Genomic DNA, 17,331 nt, shown 5'->3' with positions numbered 1-17,331 from the left:
TAAAATATTCGTGCAAACATTTTATTAATATCATTGTAAGACTTTTGAATCAGGGAGCAAGAAGGTGATAGCTCTATTGTATCTCATATAGCCTGGTTCAAGAACGTAGGCGTTCCGAAGCTTTTGTCGTGTACAATAAGTACCGCATTATTGCACCTACGTATTATAAAAATATCTTAAGTGCATTCACACTTCCTGAATCAAAGTTAAATCCTTCTGATTCAGGCGCGCATTCAATTGGACAAAATATTATTAGGCCGATATAAATATTGTGTTTTAAATATGTCTCACCCTCATTGTTATTTTGCTCAAAAATAACAACTTGAAGGGCAACAAAAAAATTTCCGGTAAATTTTGATAACTTTCAAAACATTCTTTAACAAATCCGAGGAGTATTTATTTTATTTTATTTTATTTTTTCCTTTTAATATTTATTTTTTACTAGCAGACCCGTCGAACTTTGCTTCGCCTAAAATTAATTTATTCTCTGATTAATTCTCGAGTTATGCAGAATTTTTTGGTTCATTTGTATGGGAAGGGGGAGGACGCCTCCCACCACCACAGAAACATGTCTTCTCTTCCAAAACCTCCACACGCCAGATTTGTTTCCATTTGCTTGATCTCGAGTTATGATGAAATTGGTGTTTCATTTGTATATGAGCCAGGTTTCAAAGAGGAGAGGGGTCTCTAACCATCTTAAGAACCTTCCCCGGCCCCAAAAACCTCTGCATTCAAATTTTCATGCCGCTCGATTCAGTAGAAGAAGAAGAAGAAGACGAAGATTACCTCCTCCTCCTTGACTTTGGGAGACCTGAATTTTCAATAAATATGTGTAACGGCCTTATTAGTTTTCAGTTTGCAAAAAAATGCATTTTCCAAAGTCGTTTTTTAATATAAATTGATTGCATTACTAGCAAGGGCATTGGCATTGATAACAATTGATCGTCTCATGCCTGCACAAACATGCCCCTATTTGAATCACTTTTTATACACCATGCACTACATTACGCATTTTTGTTACATTTGTTTCGACCGCGGTCACTGGTCCGGCTCCATTGTTCTACTTTTTGTGCGAAACACCGCACAAAAAGGAGAGTCCAAAAGCCAACCGCACTGAACGGCGACGGCCGAAACGAGACTCTTGCGGACAAGAAAAGAGGGTGCTGCCAAAATGATCCGATACCCTATTTTAACATTTATAACCCGAAGTTTCAATATAATTGACAAATTGGTAGATAATTTCCGAATCGATTGATATATAAATCTCAAAAATCCATCGGAAGATAAAGGCGCTATTAAAGTTCAAAATCTTACATGATTTCGTGACGGTCTCGATTTTGGAAATTTTCATTTGTCACCATGTATCCGAGTCTTCCCCTTATACGAAGGACACACCTGTGGTACTTGTACCATGGTACAAGAGAACAAGAAAATTATTACAAGACTATCTTTGATAAATATAATAATTGGTATGGTACTCATTTCAAGATTCTTGTACCATGGTACTTATACCACCAGTGTGTCATTGGTATTAGACGTAGTTTACGTCAAAAATGTTTGAACATAAGCCACCGTTGACGTCATCCGCACCGTCCACAGTGGAAATTTACAAGTGGACCACTGTAAGTAAAAAATGAATCGACCGTATAGAGTTTCGAATTATGATAAGTATCTGTTTCTATCATCCAGGGGACATCGGAATTAGCAGACGGTCTGTTGCTGCAAATAAGCGCCAACCACATGCACTATACGTCTCCGCCTGGCAGCTCGTTATCTGATGGTTTGACTGAAGTGCCAGAGAGATTGACCGTCAAGAGTCAGACCGAAATAGTAGAGGTGTCGGACTTTCTCGTACGAACTGAAGATAATAAAAAAGGTTCGTATGTGGTTGAAAATCAATTAAACATGTTTATAGTGAATTGTGGCTTTTTATTGGGTGGTTGAACACGATACAAATCAAATATTTTTGAATTATGAAATTCGCATAGACCAATGTGGAAAGTATATCCAGCATCAGCAGTGTTGCGCAAGCAGAGTTGCCTGGTGATTTATTTGTTCAGGGATCAGACTTCCCGTCTTTGGATATAGAGCCTTTAATTTTCTCTGTGCTTTAATTATAACTATATCTGTGGTTTACCCCTTTGGTTGAATGTGAAAACTTTTGATTATTTTTGTGTGTAGCCTAAATAGTTGGATACTAGACTGGCCCAGGATACAAAAAGTCGTCCGATTCTACGGGGCACCCCCCAGGATTTTGCCTTTGGGTAAGAAAATCATTCTCTGAAAATTTCAGCCTGATCGGTTATTGCATAAGCTGGCGCAATTGATTTGAAGTTAATTTGATTGCATGCGTATGTTTTCATGGCAATTAATGAATTTCGAAGTGCTCAACCCAACTCCAAATAAATCAGCCAAAAACTGATTTAAAGTTTATTTAGTAATAGTAGAATTTTATGTCGAATTGCTCTTGGGCATGTTAACTTCATTTCCTGCAAATCTGGGCTAAATCGGGCTCTTCCATCCAATTTCCTGTATAAAATAGTAACAGAGATGTATTTTCTTATATATTTCGACTGAAACCCCCATATTAACTTCGAATCAATTGCGCCAGCTTATGCAATAACCGATCAGGCTGAAATTTTCAGAGAATGATTTTCTTACCTAAAGGCAAAATCCTGGAGGGTACCCCGAAGAATCCGACGACTTTTTTTTCTCCCCATACTACACTGCCAAAAATATCTATATAAGATATATGTGTCGCCGTTATAAATTTTTGCAATAGCTACACCCTAATATAATCAATATAGAACCACACATAAATTAAATAATTGCTAATTCGAGACCACACATAAAGTTTATTTGGATATATATTTTATTAGTAGTTCGCGTAGAGAATGGTTATGTGTGCGCTGATATACATCATAAGTTAAATCTATGGATTTTTGCCAATAAATATGTGTGGATTTTTAGTAGTGTAGGCTGGGCTAAAGACACTGTATAAACAAAGACAGGAAATGTTCCAATTGGGTCCTAAAGCCCTACTTCGTTTATGGTTTCAAACGATAGTGCATCGTTCAAGAATACTTGAACCGATGTTATAAAAATTCTGGTAAATTTATAAATCAGTAAAAATAATATTTTTGTATTTAAGACATTTTTAGGCAAATTTTGGACTGTGCAACATTTCAGCACGAATCAACCATCAGCCCAAAACGTCAGGCCCATACATTAGCTGTCAAAGGTTGAGTCAAGTGCCCTGCGGTGTTTTACAAGTGCGTTTGAATCATATTATTCCGTACGTCAAACGAGACCGAAAATGTCGAGGAAGCATTTTTCATCTATTTTTAAATTTCAAATTAAACAATGTTTCTTTCGATTTCTGAGTCAAAAGAAAAACTGACGCGTTCAGGATTATTAGCTTCATCGTTCCATGAAAGAAAATCGAATATCGATTCTTCATTTTAGGACCCTATTGGAATTCCTAATTTACAATCGAGCAAGAGACCTTTCATTCCAAAAAATCGCGCGTAACATTTGGTAAGGGCTATTCTTATTATCACAAATACACATATTTTAATTATTATTTTGTTATTTTTAGATCATTTTGAGCTAATCAACCCCAATAAATGGTTGAAAATGAAGTTCATTTGTTTATTGTGAATTCACAACCCGATTTGGTTTGGTAAATGCGTTACAAATTCAATATTGTTGATTCATGAAAATCTTATTGACCAATTTGGAAAGTTTATGCAGCATCAGCAGTGTTGCGCATTCGGGGTTGTTGGAATATCTGGTAGTGTGCGACGCTTCGCTGTAGATCGAAGATGGATAGGAGGTAGGCGCCAGTTGGTTGAAGTTGCTCTTGGGTAGATTAAGGAATACAATTGTATATACCTGTTGTTGAAATAAAGAGAACTGCAACTACTGGCAGAAGTATCAGTCAGTAGCCTGCCGTGGTGTAGAGAGGGAACTCTAGTTGTTATTCTTTGTGACGGGGTTCCCTTATCCGGGCAACAGGGGTTGCCGGTTGGTTTGTTTGTTCAGGAATCAGATTTCGCGTCTTTGTATCCAGTATTTTGCGCTCGGTAATGGCGGCCTAGTGAGTGCCTTTTTGACATTCAAGAGGTAGAAAATATTTACATATTTTAATCAATGTAGGCCTAGATTCAAAGAAAAACAATGGCACTCATCAGCTCTGCCTTGAACCAACAATTTTGTTTATCAAAAGTCTAAACATATCCGTCGTCGTAATTTTCTATAATTGCAATTCTTTTACAATTTAAATTTATTAATATGATTTTTTAAATTTACAGCGGAAGAATTCTGAAGTCACAAGCTAACTATTTCTAAAAACTTTGTACGGATCTTTGAACTTGAAATGTGTGTGTGTGCGCCTAAAAAGAGGTTGCAAAGAAAACTTAATTTGGTATTCAGACATTTGATTATTCCAGCCAAGAAGAAGTTTATGTTACCTCCTTTTCCATTCAAAAGAAATAAGAGTATCAAGATTGTGACACCCTTGTTGTTCCATTGAATCCAGTTTTCCATAATACTTTTCGCACAATTATTCTTTTCTGAGGGTTTGCCCTCTCTTAAACATGTTTGTTTCGTTATTTTTTGTATGTATGGTATCTTAAAATAAAATATTAATGCATGTAATCAAAGCACAGTTCATTTGTAGAATGCAGACGCAAGCGAACCTACATATTTATGGGCTAAAACAATCTTTTCTACTATGAGCAAACTATGAGAACTTGACGTACAATTCTTTTTGAATAGACGGACTTTCCTAAACGTAATGGAGAATGTTTTTTTAACTGATCGCCGCAACTGGATTGTTTTGAGAGCAAGTATATGTCTTTCAAGTCCTCACAAATACGTTGTTCAAAACCAACCGCATACATTGAAGTAGAATCAAATTACTGTTGAACTCGTTCAGGTATTCTAGTGTCCAGACAAACTAAAAAAGACCTATAATAATACAAATCTCTATCATTCATTTGTTCTATTACAAATTCCACTCACTATAAAACGAAAACTTTATTTATTACTCTTCAAAAAACTAAAAAATAAGTAGGTAATTTCGCTCCCATATCTTCAGCAGCTGCTTGAATTGAACAGATCTCGACCATCACAAGATAAAGCATGAGCGGATGCATTTTGTTGAAGACTATAAGATCATTTTTTAGAATCAACCGTTTTTCGCCCATCCAGTCAATGAAAGATCCTTATTAGCCTTTTTTTGTGTTCCTGTATTATTCAATATATTCAGTAGAAATCTAAAAACCACAAAGTAAAGCATTAATACTGGTAATGAATCCAATTAAATATTAGAAAACTTTTGTAAACCTTGTATGCAGTAAAATGGTTGTCATGTTGACATAAGTTTGTTGACTACAAAAAAAACACTGGATCGAGGCATACTTGATGAGTTCCAATGTTTTCTACCTCTTGAATGTCAAAGTGAGAGGAACTCACGCCGCCATTATCGAGCGCAAAATACTGGATATAGTGTCTTTAGGCTGGGCCACTCTATAAGTCATTTTATAGAAAGCTCAAACGACAGGAGACCAAACACTAATATTTACATTTTACAAGGAACATTTGCAAAATGAAATGATGATGACGAAATGATGATGGTTTACATGCAAATTTACCAAAACAAAGACCGAGCCGTCCACTCAAATTTTGATCAGCTGTTCGAATCTGTCTCATAAAATGGCTTATTGGATACCGAATAATCGGTTAATTCTCGCTTAACTTTTCAAAAGGATCTAAGTAACATTTTTTTCATGAATTAATTTGAATGGCGCAATCAATAGAACAACATGAAAGCTATCCAGTTTTCCGCGAGCGGTAATGGCCGCCAGCTTGCCTGCGGGTTAGTCTCTGATTTGACGTTTCTGGAGGTCAACTGCACCCACCATTCCAGCATTTTGATCAATGTGGTATATAAGAAGGCTTGAATTCACTGAATCAGCACCTTCTTATATGCAACATTGGTCAGAATGTTCGGAGCGGTGGGTGCAGTTGACCTCCAGAAACGTCAAATCAGAGACTAACCCGCAGGCAAGCTGGCGGCCATTACTGCTCGCGGAAAACTGGATTGATTGCTGTATTCAAATTAATTCATGAAAAAAATGTTACTTAGGACCTTTTGAAAAGTTAAGCGAGAATTGTTGAAAAACTACTGACATCTGACATCTGTTCTTTCTTTTATATAAATGAATCGTTATTGAAAATGTGGAGCTTCTCCGAATTTCATTACGTCAAAATATTCACGCATTTCCATTTAATATGATATCAAGTAATAAAGTTTATGGTCTGAACAGACTATTATAATGCTTTCGTTAAATCTAATATTTCGGTTTTGTGCACCCTATCGATACCAAAACAAGCTGACAAAACGTCCCAGCAAAAAATAAATAAACGTGTTTTGAAAGGATTTTTGAGCCAGAACGCACATGCTGCTATGGCTGTTTCTGTTGTGTAGACGATTTAAATATTTTTGTAATATTCTGTGAATATCTTGTAGTTTTCGGTTTGGTTCCCCACAAAAACGGACAACGATGGCCGGCCTTGAACTGATCATCGGCACCTATGAGCAATTCACAGCGGGCTTCAAAGTGGAACCGATGAAAACGGTGAGTATATTAAGTTTTTTTATTTGATCTGACCATCTACGCGAGTGCTAACGAATTCCGTCAACCTCCGTAGGATCCCTCCCGTTTGCACATGAAGGAAATCTTCTCAACACACAATCATACGGCCTCGGTACGGGTACTTGCGACCTACGGCAAATTGCTTGCATCCGGCGGATCGGACGATCGCATCTGCATCTTCGATCTGGAAACGGGACTGCTCAAGGATGAAATGCTGCATCACAACGGAACCGTAAATTGCTTGGCTTTCTCCCCGAAGGGAGATTATCTATTTAGCGGAAGCAGTGACGGTAAAATATCCGCCATCAACACGAAGCGCTTGAACATCGATAAGACTTGGTCGAATGCCCACAAAGGAGCGGTGCTCAGCCTCGACATTCACCCGAAAGGCAGATTGGCGCTTACCTTGGGTTCGGATATGATCGTCAAGACGTGGGATCTGGTAACTGGAAGGGCCATTTCAACACGCGGACTACGCAATGATCCAAAGTACCATGCGCTGTCTCTCATCAAATGGAATCCCAGTGGGGACAGCTTCGTCCTGATGGACGATCGGATGGTTGATATCATTTCCTTGGAAAAAACTCATTCCTCTCGGACAGTCAAATGCCCAAGCAAGCCGATTTGTCTGTGTTGGATCTCCGACACTGAACTGGCGGTCGGATTGGACGACGGTCATCTGATGATGTTCAACGTGGACGACGGTGACGAACCGGAGAAGATACCAATCTATGAATCACGAGTCAAAGCGATGGCATTTGTTAGAGATCTCCTGGCTACTACTTCCAGTGCTGGTGATGTCAGTTTGTGGAAAATTGACGGAAAAGATTTCAGCGAAATTTGCACAACAAACATCGGGTGCAGACCCATTTGTATGGTGGTTACGGAGGCGGATGAATTGGGTTTGCACAAGTACCTTCAGCAGTCGGAGGATAATAAAGATGAAGTTCGGAAGCAGTTGAACAGGATTCAGACGATCGGTAAGGTCACAGTGGAAACGGAAGACCCCATTCGAGAAGCCAGCGAACAACCGCGCTCTAAGAAATTGAAGAAAAACAAGCGATCCGCTCTGGTAAACGAAACCAATAACAATGGGAGCACTCCTTTGCCAAACAAACAGAAAGATGATTCACAATCAACGCCGAAGGGAACGTCATCGACTCAGAAAAAAAGGAAACTGGCAAGTAATATGAGCGGAGTTTGGGAGGAAGAAGATGTGGTCATCGAGGAAGCAGAGCTTCCAAAGAAGGCTAAGAAACATAAAGCAAAGAAACTCTATTCGACGGAACAGTAATAATAATATTTTCAAAACTTTTTGTTTTCCGTGAATTTCAAAAAGTCTTCAGTTCTTCATATGTCTTAATGGTAAAAATGCAAACATTGTTCAACAGTCTCTAATTACAGCCTGTAAATTACAAATATTTGTAAAAAAAAGTTTTACAATAAAGTTTAATTTTTTACCGAACACAATCAAAATTCAGTTGAAATCCGATAAGTCTGATAAGAAAATTATTTTGAGCTTTTTAGTGGAATGTTTTCACCTGTCATAAGACGAGTTTGAACAATCCCATTGAATTCCACCACTTAATTGTATCCTGACAGATACGTATTTCGACCTCAACAGTAAGGCCGTCTTCAGTGTCTTGTACTTGACTCGACTTCTTCGAAGAAGTCGAGTCAAGTACAAGACACTGAAGACGGCCTTACTGTTGAGGTCGAAATACGTATCTGTCAGGATACAATTAAGTGGTGGAATTCAATGGGATTGTTCAAACTCGTCTTATGACAGGTCCGATAAGTCGTTAGATCTCCAAAAGTGGATGTTTTATTCACTGTGCACACTATTTCCAGTAGATGCATCATGCATTAGATGATTGAGCCGTCCCAAGCATATCTGTCCCATGTCGAAAAATATACAATTGAGAAAAATACGATTGAAGTTGAAAACATATTTTTCAGTTTGTAGCAAAATTGCCCCATCAAATTTTAATGTATAGGGTATGATGGGGCAAGTTGGGTCGCCTAAGGCGAACCCTGAATATCTCAAAATAGAAACATTTTAATTCAACTTTTCAACATGGATCTATAAAAATAGCTCATAATCTGTAAGCCAGGGGTATGAAATAACAAAAACTCCACTTTTTATTCCATTTCGAGTCATTAAAGTAGAAGTCTATTTTTCTATCAATCAAAAAATGGCGGGGTAAGATGGGTCAAACAACGGGGCAAGATGGGTTACCTTTAAATACTGCAATTAATATTGTTCTTATTCTCAATATTGAGTCACACACAGATATATAGCTTTATTGCCAATGATTATATTGAATAAAAATTAATTTTTAAGCCTTGGATGAAGAAATGGCTCTATATTTAAAAATGTCTCCAAATTTTTATGAAAACAAGCCGTCCAAGTATAGCTTTCTTAAAAACAAAAAATACACATTTTCAATAAACAAATTAACATCATTATGTCAAAAGTAACCTAAAAATGATTAAACCAGCAATAGAAAATATGTTTTGAATACGAACTATGCCCTTCAGTATGTGCTGACCCATCTTGCCCCATTTGTAAGTTCATGTTAGAATGTCTAATTTTCGATCAAATTTATTTATTTCAACGCAGTTAGTATAACATCACCTACATTACTTATAATACGTTCACTATGTTAATAAAAATGTTTAAATTTTACATTGCTCGACGAGATTACACGTTTTATAGAAAGTGTGTTTCGCATAAGAAACAATGCTGAAAAATATTTTACCTTGCCATACTCTACCAAAATAAAATGTTATCATCAAATCGAGTGATAATAAAGTAGAACCAAATTATTCCTCCTACAAAGTCATAATTTCCACATTAAAATGTACACGATGCTCAAAAACGGCCCTGACCCATCTTACCCCGTGACCCATCTTGCCCCGCCTAACCCTAAACGTATATTGATAAAAATAGTCTATTTCTAATGGGTCAGTATGTTTCAAAGGGTAAACAATGTTTTTTTATTGGAATTTATTCAGGGGGACATTTACTGCCGTTATACGCATAACTGTCCCATGTACCGTCGTGCGGGGCTTCTTTTGATTCCGGGGGCTACTTTGGATTTTTTATTTTTTGAAAAAAATAAACGGAAAAAATACCAAATTTGAAACAGAAAGTTGCCATCCAACTATCAACAAGATACCCGATTGGTGATAATGACAATTTTATAGTAATTTTCGTTGTAATTCTTGTTTTAAAATGTCCAAAGTAGCCCCTGATTTTCCAAAAGAAGCCCCGCACGACGGTACATAGGAAATCCCAGAAAACATGGGACAAATATGCGATGACGGCAGTTTATGCTATGAAGAAGACAAACTTGATAATTCCAAGCATAGTAGAATTGTCCCAGTGCTAGAGTGTCATCATGGGGGCAGCAGGGACTATGTCCAAGGGCTTGACGACCCCTCCCTGTAATGACTAAGCGAAAGATTACTGTTCGGTAAATTGGAAGAATCCATCCAGTAGGGTTCTCAGAATATTGTTGTATCGAGAGAGTATTGAGTGGAGCAGGGCTCTTGTGCTTGAGCGCTGATGATAATAAAATGAGAATTAGTTTGACTGACCACGAACTCGGACGTGTATTCATTTCTCTTAAAGAAGATCCATTTTTAGTGAAGAAGCTAGTTATATTAGTGGCGACGAGGAGAAAAATAAAAATAAAATTGAACCATTTTCCGCCCTTTTTTCACGACCGCTGGTGAATGCTTTTGGCGTGATTTTTCGGCGCAGGTTGGTTTTTAGTGAAAGTGAGACGTTAATGCTATTCGCGTAAAAAACTCGAATTCATTTTTTTTTCGAGGGTGGTCTGTGATTGATCAATTCTCTACATTTTATCGATTGGTGTTGCGTGTATAAAAAAACGCTTTTTGCAAAACTAGCTATTTTTTGTGCCAATAGATTTTTTTATTGTGTAGAGGAATAGTGTACTTTGTACTTTACAGTACTTTTGATCCTATTAAAGAAATGCTTTTGTTTCTTTTATCTTAAAACAATCCTATATTGTTACTATTTTTGCTAATTTATAATATCCACCATTTTCTTCTTTCATCCACAGCACAAAGAAATTGGATATTATATACCATCAGCTCATTTGTCTTGATAAACTGTGGTTTATGCAAGGTCCAGCCAGCACCATAGACTAACGCAAAATGAACTCCCCCAAGAAATTATGACGTTTGAGCGGGTCGCATAATGAACGCAAAATGAACTTTTGTTCGAGAAGACGACCCGCTCAAATGTCAAAATCCATCGGGTGAGTGAATTCGATGAACCCCTGCATAAGTCTATTTTTCCGTTCTCTTTCTGAGTGCGGTGAGTACCGACAAGAGTACCGACCTTTGACAGTTTATGGTGTAGCAAGTGAATCTCGCCGTATAGGCCTTTTCATGTGACACTGCCGAGACTGCACTTGTTTACAACCGCTGAACAGGCCTGCAACCCCGAAGCTGTCACCTTCATATAAGAACTGTCAATTGACGACAAAATCAGCTGTTTTTAAACGTCTCGTGAAAAGGCCTATAGTGCATTTTGCGGTCGTCGGCGAAAGTGCTTTCGTAGTTGGTGGTTGCTGTTGTTGTTGAGTACTGGTGGATCGCTGTTCGCAAGGTGGAAGGTCATTGACTCAAGCATTGACCTCGGTCATATTGGTGACTATACAAACTGCGGATTATCAGCTGGGCTTGCTGTTGCTGAAGGAATTTTGTTGTGGATTGCTGTTGTTGCTTTTTCTGCTGCGGGTGCATTCGAGGTGCTTTTGTTGTTTGCTGTGCATTGTGACCTGCTTTTGGTTGATTTTGGAGTGCTTTTGGATTGTGCGCCATCACTGCAGGGTAAAGATTACAGGTATGTTGTTTTTGTTTCCTTTTCTTTGAATTTTTAATCGTAGCAGCTGTTTTCATTGTACAGTTAGTCGTTTTTGTGCAATTTAGAGAAATTTATAGACTTTTTCATTTGTACTTCCGTTTTTTTATTTTGATATTGATGAATAGGATGCCTTTGACAACGACGACAGAACCGTACGTGCCGGGATCCATCCCCTTCTCCCAATATTTGGAACAATTAGAATTTTTGTTCGAGCACAATAATTACACTGCCGATAGATACAAAATTTCGTTTTTGGCCGTTTGTGGCATTGAAGTTTATAGCCAACTAAAACTGCTTTTTCCGGGACAAAACATTAAAGATTTAACATACAAACAAATAACAGACGAATTAAAAAAACGATATGATAAAAAAGATTCCGATGTAATCCATACATATAAGTTTTGGACCCGCAGACAGGGGCAATACGAGAAGTGCGAAGATTTTGTACTTGCCATAAAACAGATGGCAGAATTATGCGGTTTTGGAGATTTTAAGGAACGAGCGGCTAAAGCTGAGAAGTTGATCGTCAATCAAGAGCTATCATCAAATAGTACGCGTTTTGTGAACCGTGACGAGGAACAAAGAACCAGTGTCGTTGCTAGGTTGGGCAGAAGAGAGCAGTATAATCCAACTAGGCAAGGTTTCCGAGATAGAAGTAGCAGTTTTGAGCGTAACCCATCTAGGCAAAATTTTAGGAATAGAAGCAGGAGTTTTGAGCGTAATCGATCTTTCTACTCTAGAAGCGGAAGCGGAGGTAGAAGGATTGGGAATGAGAATGAGGAAAAAGTTTTCAAGTGTTCCTTTTGTCATAAAACTGGACACACAAAGAAATTTTGTTACAGATTGAAAAGGAAGAGTCCTCGTAAGTCTATGCAATCAGTGAAATTTATCGACTCTCCCAAGCCTTCGAAACCCTCTAGTTCGTCATACATTTTTAAGCGTCTTAAAGAAGAACTAAATGGGTCTGAATCTGACGATGAGGACATTCATTGCATGATGGTTTCTGCAAAGAGTAAGAATAGCGCACCTTGCTATATTGAGGCATTTATCGAAAAGCGGCGATTATCGATGGAAGTAGACTGTGGCTCCGCTGAAACTGTGATTTCAGAAAATCTTTTCCTGCGCAATTTTGGAAAATGCCATTTGGAGAAAAGCAATAGGAAACTTTATGTCATCGACGGTAACAGGCTGGATATTTTGGGAAAATTAAAAGTCTCGGTGCAATTGAATGGAATAGTGAGTGACCAGTACCTGATTGTTCTTCAAGGGGCTAATGATTTTGTTCCTCTGATGGGTCGAAGCTGGCTGGACATTTTCTTCGACGGATGGCGCAGAACTTTCTTGGAGCCGACGATAAATCAGCGTGTAAATACCGTGACGGTGGAGTTCGCAAGGGAGAAAGTGATTGATGATGCCAAGCGTAAGTTTCCAACACTTTTCGACAAAAATTTGGTAAATCCAATTGTTGGTTTTGAGGGTGATTTAATCCTTAAGGATGATACACCCGTGTTTAAGAAAGCGTATGAGGTTCCTTTAAGATTAAGGGATAAGGTTGTTGATCATCTCGACTTGCTGGAGAGAGACGGTATTATTTCGCCGATAGAAGCTAGTGAATGGGCTTCACCGGTGATAGTAGTGATAAAAAAGGATCAGGGGATACGTCTCGTAATAGACTGTAAAGTCTCGATAAATAAACTTATAATTCCAAACAAATATCCTTTACCACTGCCGCAAGACTTATTCGCAGCGCTCTCCGGTTCAAAAGTATTTTGTTCTTTGGATCTTGCTGGAGCTTATTCCCAGCTTTTGCTTTCTAAGCGATCTAAAAAGTTCATGGTGATCAACACCATCAAAGGCCTCTACGCGTATAATCGACTTCCACAGGGGGCATCGTCGAGTGCCGCGATTTTCCAGAAAGTAATGGATCAGGTACTTAAAGGGTTAGAGTACGTATTTTGTTATCTAGACGACGTTCTAATTGCCGGTAAGGACTTCGAGGATTGCAGGAAGAAACTTTATTTGGTCCTAGAAAGACTGGCTAGATTCAACATAAAGGTAAACTTTAAAAAATGCAAGTTTTTTGTAGACAAATTGCCTTATCTGGGTCATGTGCTGACAGATGCTGGTCTTTTACCATGCCCAGAGAAAGTAGAGACTATCCGCGAAGCTCGCGCTCCGCGGAATGTTACGGAACTTAAGGCTTTTTTGGGTTTGATTACTTATTATTCCAAATTTATCCCAAATTTGTCCTCCCGGATTAGAGTCCTTTATGGGCTTTTGAAGAAGAACGTACGTTTTGATTGGACTGAAGAATGTGACCTAGTTTTCAACCAATGTAAACAATTTTTGCTGAAACCTAATGTGTTAGAATACTTTGACCCTGACAAACCGGTGATTGTGGTTACTGACGCGTGTAATTATGGCCTCGGTGGAGTAATCGCGCACGTAGTGAATGGAGAAGAAAGACCCATCTCATTCACATCATTTTCACTCAACGAAGCACAGAAAAAGTATCCAATTCTTCATCTGGAGGCTTTGGCTGTTGTTACCACAGTGAAGAAGTTCCATAAGTTCCTGTACGGGAAGAAATTTACAATCTACACGGACCACAAGCCGTTGATTGGCATCTACGGGAAGGAAGGTAGAATTCTATTTCTGTTACACGGTTACAACGCTACGTGATAGACCTTGCCATCTACGACTATGATATAATTTATAGACCGTCAGCAAGAATGGGAAACGCGGACTTTTGTTCGCGATTTCCAATTTCTCAGGAGGTTCCCAAGGAGTTGGATCGAGAATACGTCAAAAGCCTAAACTTCACTGAAGAATTCCCATTGGATTATAAGAAGATAGCAGCTGAAACGGGAAAAGACGAATTTCTTCTGAGGATTATGGAGTACCTGAGGAAAGGATGGCCGGATCGTTTAGAGAAAAAGTTTCGGGATGTTTATTCTCATTACCAAGATTTGGAAGAAATCGAAGGTTGTGTGCTTTTCCAGGGCAGAGTAGTGATTCCGAACTCTATGAAAAGGAGTATCTTGAAGCTACTTCATAGGAACCATTCTGGAATGCATAAGATCAAGCAACTGGCCAGACGAACTATCTACTGGTTCGGGTTGAACCGAGATATTGAGGATTTTGTGAGATCATGTCGGGTTTGCCTAGAAACTTCTTCTGTTGCTAAACGTCCACCGTATGCGCCTTGGACCCCAACGAGCAAACATTTCAGTCGTATTCACGCTGATTTTTTCTTTTTTGAGAGGAAGGTTTTCCTAGTAGTAGTGGACAGTTACACAAAGTGGGTGGAAATTGAACAAATGAACACTGGCACAGATACCAAAAAAGTTATCAGGGTTTTCCTCAATATATTTTCTAGGTTCGGGTTGCCAGATGTGCTAGTTACAGATGGTGGCCCTCCATTCAACTCAGAACATTTTCAAACCTTTTTCAAGAAACAAGGAGTAATCGTTATGAAGAGTCCTGCATACCATCCGGAAAGCAACGGCCAGGCGGAACGAATGGTGCGTTTGGTTAAGGATGGCCTGAAGAAGTTTTTGATTGACCCAGAGACAAGAAGACTAGACACGGATGTACAGATTTATTATTTCTTGATGAATTATAGGAATATTTGCGTAGGATCGGACAACAATTTCCCCTCAGAGCGCCTTCTTTCATACAAACCAAAGACGACGTTGGATTTAATTAACCCGAAGTATAGTTTTAAGTACAACTTGACAAAATCGGAAGATTTCAACAATGCATGTTCTACCAACACAGAAAACACTCACAGCACGCTAACAAATTTGAGAAAAGGAGATTTATTGTATTATAAAAATCCATACAAAACTGACATTAGACAATGGTTACCTGCTGCATACCTAACGCATATTTCTCCAAATGTTTTACAGATTAACCTCAGCGGGCGGATCGTTTCGGCACACAGACGGCAAATCAAGATCCCTAAGGACTCTCGCCGAAGACGATCGCAACGCTTTGTTTTTAGTGGAGAGAGTCCCAGCATCTCAGCACAACTTTGCAATAGCAACAACAGCAGTTTTGAAGAAGGAACCTATGGCGGTTCCGAAAGTCACAGCAAGAAGAGGAAGAGAAGTGAAGAAGATGATACAGATTCGGACTTTTACGGCTTCGCGGCCGATTCCCTTTTGTTCGAAGAGGATCAGGATCCTCTATGGAATCCTTTGCCTTCTCGAGATGGAGAGGGGCTTGTATACACTTAAACCGTTGGTACCTCAGCTAGCCAGGCCAGCGAGAGCGCGCTTGTTCCGGAAGGGAATGTGAATTGTAGACGTAGTAAGAGAAAAACGCAGAAAAGGAGGAAAGTAGATTATAAGTATTATTAGTTTAAGCAAACTATCGAACTATAGAATGGTCGACATTTGAACTGCATTTTCTTTAGTTTAATTCAGTGTGGATTTTCCAATATGCAAACATGAATGAAGAAGTTTGCTTTCTGATTTTAATTATTTTAGTAATCTTCAAGTTTTGATATAGATGCTCAGCATTTTCAGAAATAGATAAGCTTTTACTTAAGCGGGAAGGAGTTGTAATGACTAAGCGAAAGATTTCTGTTCGGTAAATTGGAAGAATCCATCCAGTAGGGTTCTCAGAATATTGTTGTATCGAGAGAGTATTGAGTGGAGCAGGGCTCTTGTGCTTGAGCGCTGATGATAATAAAATGAGAATTAGTTTGACTGACCACGAACTCGGACGTGTATTCATTTCTCTTAAAGAAGATCCATTTTTAGTGAAGAAGCTAGTTATATCACTCCCCACGGCCTCTGGGAGTTAGGGGCCTGTCTAGGACATAGTGGGGCTTGGCAGCGGGCTCTGTTAAACCTTTACAAAAAGCTGTACAAAAGCTCTTAGTAGAGCCGGGCGACACTGACTCGAAACGGCGAGTGAGCTAATGGCTAGGCTGTCTTCCATCCCCTAAAACCGCGGCGGGCCTTGTAGCACGCTGTCCAATCTTGCCACCAAGCTTTACCTGCTGGGTGGGAGTAAGCCCAGATGCCCTTTCCTGACTTGCGCTGATCTGGCTCTGAACACGAAAGTGTCAACCCTTGCATGGCCTCCCTGCATGCCGTAAGGCACGTAAAGATAACCATGGGATCATTAAAAGGCGACTACTCCAGTAGGTTCCGACGGCAGTCATAAGGGGGACCCATTTTCAATGAGTAAAGTAAAACCAAATAATTCTTTTGACGATGTGTTAAGCATAGAGGTGGTAGACCCCTTTGCCAAGGGGGGTTTGGTGAGGTCTCCTCCTAGGGAGGCGGAGTGCGGAGTAACGGAGGCTGGAACTAGCAGCACCGGAGTCTCCCCAGCTGTGACAGGGTATAGCCCTATCAGCACGCTCGGTGGGCCACTACCCGGGATGCGAGTGGTCGGCGAGCAACTTGATTATATAATCGAATTTGCGAATGCAAGGCAGAACATCAGTAAGGAACTGAAACAGAACCTTCGGATGCTCCGCCTGGCTGTTCGAGTCGCAAGACAATAATAGGATGCGTTTATCAGGCGGGTGGTGGGAAGAGAGAAGTCCGACAAAGGTGCTCAAACCGATGTCTTCTCCTTCCTAGGAGGAGCGACCATGGCCCAAGAGGCGATTGATTTCGCCTTGACGGCCAATGAAGAAAAGACTGCGCCTAACCCGAAACGCCTCAGGCACCAATCAGGCGAAGTTGCTCAGAGCAAAGCCAAACGACGTGCGACCATAAAGGCCAAACGTCGTTTGTACGGAGC

At 39.4% G+C, this 17,331-nt stretch overlaps 2 protein-coding genes across 3 annotated transcripts; both read left to right on the top strand.

Moving 5' to 3' along the window:
• The first annotated feature begins 6,367 nt into the window (after positions 1–6,367).
• Positions 6,368–8,138, top strand: LOC134217494 (p21-activated protein kinase-interacting protein 1-like). Its single transcript, XM_062696265.1, has 2 exons — positions 6,368–6,644; positions 6,718–8,138. Exons 1-2 carry the CDS (start codon positions 6,570–6,572, stop codon positions 7,954–7,956), a joined length of 1,314 nt encoding a protein of 437 aa, XP_062552249.1. The 5' UTR covers positions 6,368–6,569; the 3' UTR covers positions 7,957–8,138.
• A 4,432-nt stretch (positions 8,139–12,570) lies between these two features.
• LOC134217479 (uncharacterized protein K02A2.6-like) lies at positions 12,571–16,291 on the top strand. 2 transcript variants are annotated; one of them, XM_062696255.1, is made up of 2 exons: positions 12,571–12,985; positions 15,477–16,291. In XM_062696255.1, the coding sequence occupies exons 1-2, from the start codon at positions 12,974–12,976 to the stop codon at positions 15,804–15,806; spliced, it is 342 nt and encodes a 113-aa protein (XP_062552239.1). In that variant the 5' UTR covers positions 12,571–12,973; the 3' UTR covers positions 15,807–16,291. The 2 variants fall into 2 exon arrangements, with proteins under 2 accessions (XP_062552239.1, XP_062552233.1); XM_062696249.1 differs by lacking the exon at positions 12,571–12,985 and adding an exon at positions 14,612–15,089.
• The last annotated feature ends 1,040 nt before the right edge of the window (positions 16,292–17,331 follow it).

The sequence above is a fragment of the Armigeres subalbatus genome, chromosome 1, assembly GCF_024139115.2.
Source record: "Armigeres subalbatus isolate Guangzhou_Male chromosome 1, GZ_Asu_2, whole genome shotgun sequence".
Classification (NCBI taxonomy): domain Eukaryota; kingdom Metazoa; phylum Arthropoda; class Insecta; order Diptera; family Culicidae; genus Armigeres; species Armigeres subalbatus.
Note: the sequence above shows the minus strand (reverse complement) of the source record. Positions and strands in the feature narration are given on the sequence as shown.

Excerpts from the sequence above, each read along its gene's own strand:
- LOC134217494 (XM_062696265.1), top strand. The coding sequence starts at position 6,570 with ATGGCCGGCCTTGAACTGATCATCGGCACCTATGAGCAATTCACAGCG. Across the intron at positions 6,645-6,717 it reads AAGTGGAACCGATGAAAACG|GATCCCTCCCGTTTGCACAT; the intron begins GTGAGTATATTA and ends CAACCTCCGTAG.
- LOC134217479 (XM_062696249.1), top strand. The coding sequence starts at position 14,637 with ATGCATAAGATCAAGCAACTGGCCAGACGAACTATCTACTGGTTCGGG. Across the intron at positions 15,090-15,476 it reads ACGGCCAGGCGGAACGAATG|ATTAACCTCAGCGGGCGGAT; the intron begins GTGCGTTTGGTT and ends AATGTTTTACAG.